This window comes from Mus pahari, chromosome 3, assembly GCF_900095145.1.
Source record: "Mus pahari chromosome 3, PAHARI_EIJ_v1.1, whole genome shotgun sequence".
Classification (NCBI taxonomy): domain Eukaryota; kingdom Metazoa; phylum Chordata; class Mammalia; order Rodentia; family Muridae; genus Mus; species Mus pahari.
Window position 1 is genome coordinate 20154612 of NC_034592.1, and position 5766 is coordinate 20160377.

At 55.5% G+C, this 5766-nt stretch overlaps 1 protein-coding gene across 1 annotated transcript in view; it reads left to right on the top strand.

Annotated features, from left to right (window-relative positions):
* The first annotated feature begins 748 nt into the window (after positions 1-748).
* Positions 749-5766, top strand: part of Niban2 (niban apoptosis regulator 2) — a 48457-nt gene continuing 43439 nt past the window's right edge. The window contains exon 1 of the mRNA XM_021193044.1: positions 749-1009. Within this exon, the coding sequence (XP_021048703.1) occupies positions 955-1009 (55 nt within the window). The 5' untranslated portion in view covers positions 749-954. The remainder of the gene's footprint in view (positions 1010-5766) is intronic.

Sequence of the window (5766 nt, forward strand, 5' to 3'; positions counted from 1 at the left end):
CAGAAACCGAAACACCTTCTGTTAGTGACCCACCCATGCCCAGCCCTACTGTCCAAGTACCCAAAGTCTGAGGTCCCGGCTTATCATTTCAGACAGTCTAACAAAGTGCAAAAAGAGCCTTCCTGCTTTGCTCTATTCAGCAAGCCGATTCGAATGAAACGCCCACAAGCCGGGCCTGAGAAATAACCTCTTGGAGCTGGGCCCCGATATCTTTGAGCTCTAACCATGTTCCCCTCGCCTCCGCCCCATCCCTTCCCCTCCCTTGTCCCTCCGTCCTCCGCCCCATGCTTGTCCATTTTCCCTCCCCGTCTACCCCTATCGATTGTGCAAGACTGGCTGGCACACCTTCTAGGACAGGTCCGATCAAGGCTAGGGGACTTCCCCAGTGCAAGCAGCTGCGGGCGAGATTGGGGGCAGGGGACAGGAGGAAAGGGGCTGGAGGAATGCTGAATTCCCACACGTCCGTCCGGGCGTCCCCTTGTAGTCCCTACATAGTCCTCGGCGTGAGGAGGGGAGGAGAGACGCTTAGGCTACAGCCCCAAGGGCGCTCCGTTTTCTGCGATACCCCATCAGCCTTTTCTTCGCTGCTATCTTAATTTGGAGCACACCAAGCAGGTCCGTCCCGGGTCTCCCTTCCCGGGATCTTCTCTTTGTCTAAGTCTCCTCGCTGTCTGGAGGTCCCCTCCCTCCCTGGCCTGGCGAGGAGGGCGTGGCTCCGACGGGGGCGGGGCGTGTCCTGGCGGGGCGGGGCGGGCTCCGGGGCTTGGGCGCAGGCTAGTGAGGCTGCAGCGGCCGGCGGGAGGGACGCGGCGGGGATCTCGGTGGGAGCGCAGAGCAGCCGAGGCGGCAGCGGGGCTGCGGGGCGGCGGCGGCAGCTGGGCCTGCGGACTCCATGGCGCCAGCGGCGTCCGTCTGAGTAGCGGCGGGCGGATCCGGCCGCGGCTTCTCTTCGCCATGGGAGACGTACTGTCCACACACCTGGATGACGCACGGCGCCAGCACATCTCAGGTGAGCACCGCTCAGCGCTCGGCCGCCCTGAAGCTCCCGGTGCACCCCGGGCCACGCCTCCGATCTCACAGGGCTGGGGAGCGGGTCCCCGAGAGTCAAGGCCCGGGTCGAGTCGGGAGCCGGCCAGACCCTTACTCTTCCTCCGAACTTGTTCTCTCTCTCGGTCTGGACGGCCCTTCCAGGCCCTTCTGTGTGCTCCTTTCCCCCTTTGAGGAGCCTGGGACCCCATTTCTCTACTGGAACTTGCTCCCCTTGGAGCCCATCCTGGCCAGAACCCTGCACTTATAGGCGTGGCGGAGGGGTCGCGCCCCCATCTTTCCCAGCAAGGTTCCAAGCCTAACCTCTACTCTGGACTCTGCCCCACACAGTCAGACCTTCCAGACTCGCCCCTCTGTTGCCTTGTCCCTCCTCGCCCTGGCCTTAGCCCGGGTACACGTGGCCGAAGCTTACAGGGGGATGGGCCCTTAGAGAGCCAGGGACCTAATGTGGAGAGTGGCGCTAAGGAGAGATGGGGTGCCCTTGAAGGGGCGGGTCCCTGGCTTTGGGCTTTAAGTCAGCAGAGTGCTGGCACTACAGCCTAAGGGGGTCTGTTTATGGCCAGAGCTGGCTCTCTCAGAGCCAGAGTTCACTCTCCCAGCACCTCCCTTAGGCCAGCCTTGCTCTCAGCCTGTCACTACGTGGTGGACACTTCTCAAGAGGGAGTTGCTCCCAAGTCTGTGGAGGAGTGCAGGATCCTGGGTTCATTGTAGGGACTGGGAGATGGGGTGAGAATCTCAGGCTATCCCAACACTCAGCTTCAGGCCAGGCGGTCCTGAATGTAATTTCAGCCTTTTCCCCAAGTGTGTGATCCTGAGCCAGTCTCTTTTGTTTTGGTTTTCCCAGCCAGGGTCTCACGATGTAGCTGTGGCTGTTCTGGAACTAGCTCTGGAGACCTGGCTGGCTTCGAATTCATAAGAGAGCCACTTGCCTCTGCCTTCCAGGTGCTGGGATTAAAGGCCTGGGCCACCACTGCCCTGCTTGAACCAGTCACAACGTTCAAGAGCTTGTCTTTGTAAGGGGCGGGTGTTGCCTTCTTGGGATGGCTGCTGAGAGAGCTTAGTGAGCTTTGCTTAGTACAGGAGGCAGAGACCTGGCGTGCCAACAAGCTGGGTGTACCAGAGCACAGGGAGAGGAGACGGTTGCTTTGGTTTCCATTTGTCCCTCTGTTCATTGAGTGTGGTGTCCCTGCATTATCTTGATGTCCTCTTGGATGCTTAGCTATATTTCCCTTGATAGCAGGGACCCTAGAACAGGGCAGATGTCCCCACTTCCAGGGCTCCACAAAGAAGGTGCCAGAGGATGACTTTCCAGTCACTGGGCCCGGCCTGGAGCTGGGCACAGGAGGGGTCATTTAGACCATTTCTTACCTCTGAACAGCGAGGGGTTAAGTCCTGGAAGGGCTCTTTGTAGGACAAGGCCTGGGCTCAGGAAGGGCAGGGCGGAGTCTTCCTGTCCCTTCCCAGTTGGTGGCAACCTCCTGGGGTTCTGTAACAGTCACTCCATTCAGGGCCTCCTCTCAGGCTCTCTCGGCAAGCATGGGTGGGGTGCGCCCTACTTCAGTGGGTTTTTTTCCTCTCCCCACACCCAGATCTCCCACCTTCCCAAGTCTTAGGCTGAGAACCCACCCCTGCCCTCTTGGCCAATTCCCTGAGTGGAGCCGGAGCCAGGGACGGTGGAGTGGCCCCTTCCGGAGAGGGCTGAGTTTGTTTTGTGGATACCGGCTGGGGAAAATAGGGTTGTGCCCACTCAACCTGCTTACCTTTCCTCTAAACACTTGAAAGTGCTATTAATATCCCTCTTCAGATGCCCTAGATCCCGGGGCAGGCTCACCTGGGGAGGGAGGCTCCTGAAGTATAAGGGTGGGTGCTACAAGAAGGTAGTCCAACAGAGAGAGAGAGAGAGAGAGAGAGAGAGAGAGAGAGAGAGAGAGAGAGAGAGAGTGGCAGGAAACAGTAACTAACTTCCTTAAGAATTTGTTGGAGGGAAATGGGGTTGTGACTTTGCCACCTCTAGCCACCCATTCAGTCCCCTCACCCCACCCAGCAGGTACATGATTAAGATTCCAGAGCCCTCCCTCCCTGTGGAAGTGTCAGCTGTGAGAATGCCCCTCCCACAGGACTCTAAGCTCCCAGGCCTGTTAGGGTGCTAAGGCTTGGCTAGCCACCTTCCACCCTCCCTTAGCAGGTGAGCAGGTGAATACCAGCCTGCAAGCCCTGGCAAAGGTCAGACGCGCTCTCACCCAGGGTGCCTGTTTGCTGCCCCGGCATCTTTCATCCTGAGATTTCAAAGCCTCTGGCAAGCAGGGGCTTGTTCCAACCCAGCGCTGAGATGCTGGTAGCAGGGTGGTTTCTGCACATTTAGTACGGAAGGGGCTTGAGAGCAATTGAGCCTGTGTCACCTAGGGACTGCTTGTTTTTTTGTAGATCTCAGTTCCCCTAGATAGGAACAGAATGGGGTGTGGCACCGGGTGGCTGAGGTGCCTTCTAGCTCCAAGGGTCTAACAAATCCTTACAAACCTTGACTCGAGCAAAGTGTTAGCTGGCTGACCTTGGGCCAGCATCTCTTTTTTAGATTTATTCATTTTATATGTGTGAATGTTTTGCTCCCATATATGTCTGTGCATGGAATGTGTTCCTGGTTAGAAGAGGGTGGGCATCAGATCCTCTGTGGCTGGAGTTATAGATGGTGGTGAGCTGCCATGTGAGTGCTGGGAACCGACTCATGTCCTTGGCAGGATCAGTGCCTCCTAACCCTGAGTGCTCTCTCCAGCCTTTACCCTCCCCGCCCACCCCGTTTCTTTGTAAATTCTCCACCACTGAGCTATGACATCTCACATCTTTTTTATATTAATTATTTTAGGATAGTTTTACTAAATTTCCCAGGTTGCCTTGAATTCAGTTTGTAGCCCAGGCAGGACCTGAATCTAAACTCTTTTTGTTTGTCTCTTGGACTCCTGACTAGCTGGGATTACAGGCCTGGGCCACCAAACCCTCCCGCCCCCATGATTTACTGAGGATTGGATCTCAGTTTTCTTATCAGTGAGATGGGAATCGCAATGGTAGCTAGGTACTGCTGGGAGGATCTAGTGGCTTAAGGCAGAGAAGGTTCTGCCCAGCCTAGTACTTGGGCAGCAATGCTCAGCAAACATCGGATTATTGTGATTGCCTGTGGGCTTCTGTAATTGGCTTCCCTAGTGTTGGAGTTCAAAGGGTTGGGGCAGTGGCTGGTTTGGGTTCTCCTGGGTTTGTCCTGACTCTGGAGACGGTGTGGCAAGTTCCCTGGATGTGAGTGGGCATAAACCAGAGTTTTCAAAGCTTTGATTCCTTCCTGGCTTCCTTCTGCTGTGGCGGTTATGTGTGATGGATGTGAGCTGTCTGGTGTGGGTTGAGTAACTGGTAGTGACAGAGACAGTGTAGAACGAGCCAGAAGACAGACCGGTGACTGAGCTGTGCCAGTTCATCCTTTCCATGAGATAGGGGACAGGACTCTCATATGGGTTTTGAGCACTTTGGGGGGGTTTGTGCCATCGCCTAGAACCCCAAAATCAAGATGCTATAGGTGAGGGGCAGGGCCTGGAGCCTGAGCTGCTAGTGGGAGGGCTGGCATTGGCTTCGATGAAGGAAGTCACCTTTCTCCAGGACATCCCCAAGGGGCTCCACCACTGTGGTTCACCCCTCAGTAAAGGCGTGTGAATGCTGCCACAGTGAGCAGACTGCCCCAGCACCTCTGATCAGCTCCACCCACCCTCCCTGCTCTCCCGTCTCCTGGCTAACTCTTTTTTTGTAAAAACAACAGCTTTACTGAGACCCAGTTCCACACCTTGTACCACCCACCCACAGAAGAGGGTTTTCTGTGTATTGCCTGCGATGTGGAACCACCCCCGCCCATACGTCTGAGGACTTTTTGAGTCCACTTGAAATAAACCCAGGATGCATCAGCAGCCACCATACCCTATCCTTGCCAGTCCCCTCAGCTCTAGGCAGTGCTGGCTGAACTTCCAAAGCAGTGTGTGCCTGGACCCTTGGGAGGGGAAGTCTATAGAAACCATGTCTTCTGCCTTTCTCCAGTAGAAATCGTTTGTATGGTCGCCTCTTCCAAACCAGTGTCCACTCCTCTATGGGCCTGTTCCTTCTACTGAGGGTGCTTTTCTGTGCCCGAGGCAATATTATTTGTGTAGAGTCCTGGTAATGGCTGCTTGGTTTTTTACTGGCATCTGGCTAGTGTGTGCTGTGCCTCTCAAGCTTCCCTGTGTGGATCCTGTGCTAGGAGCTGGCATTAGAGGCTTCAAGGAGAAGGTCTGGGGAATATACTGACCTATCCATACACAGCCTTTGGAAGGCGGCACACATTTCATTCCCCTCGCCAAGACCTACTTCATTATTGGGGTTATCACCTTCCTGATAACTGGGTATGAAAACGGGATCATGTTTATTTGTCAAGAAAAGCAAATAATACCTGAAAATTGATCTTAGCCCCCAACACCCGTTACCCCTCCCCTTCTAAAAGTGGCTGCAGGTGCAGGAGTAAAGGGGGGTTCACAGGAGTAAAGGGGGGCCCACAGAAGTAAAAGAGGGGTGTTCCACAGGAAAAAAGGGGGGTGTGTTCCACAGGAGTAAAGGGAGTGTGTTTCACAGGAGTAAAGGGGGGGTTCCACAGGGGTAAAGAGGGGTGTGTTCCACAGGGGTAAAGGGGGGGTGTGTTTCACAGGGGTAAAGGGG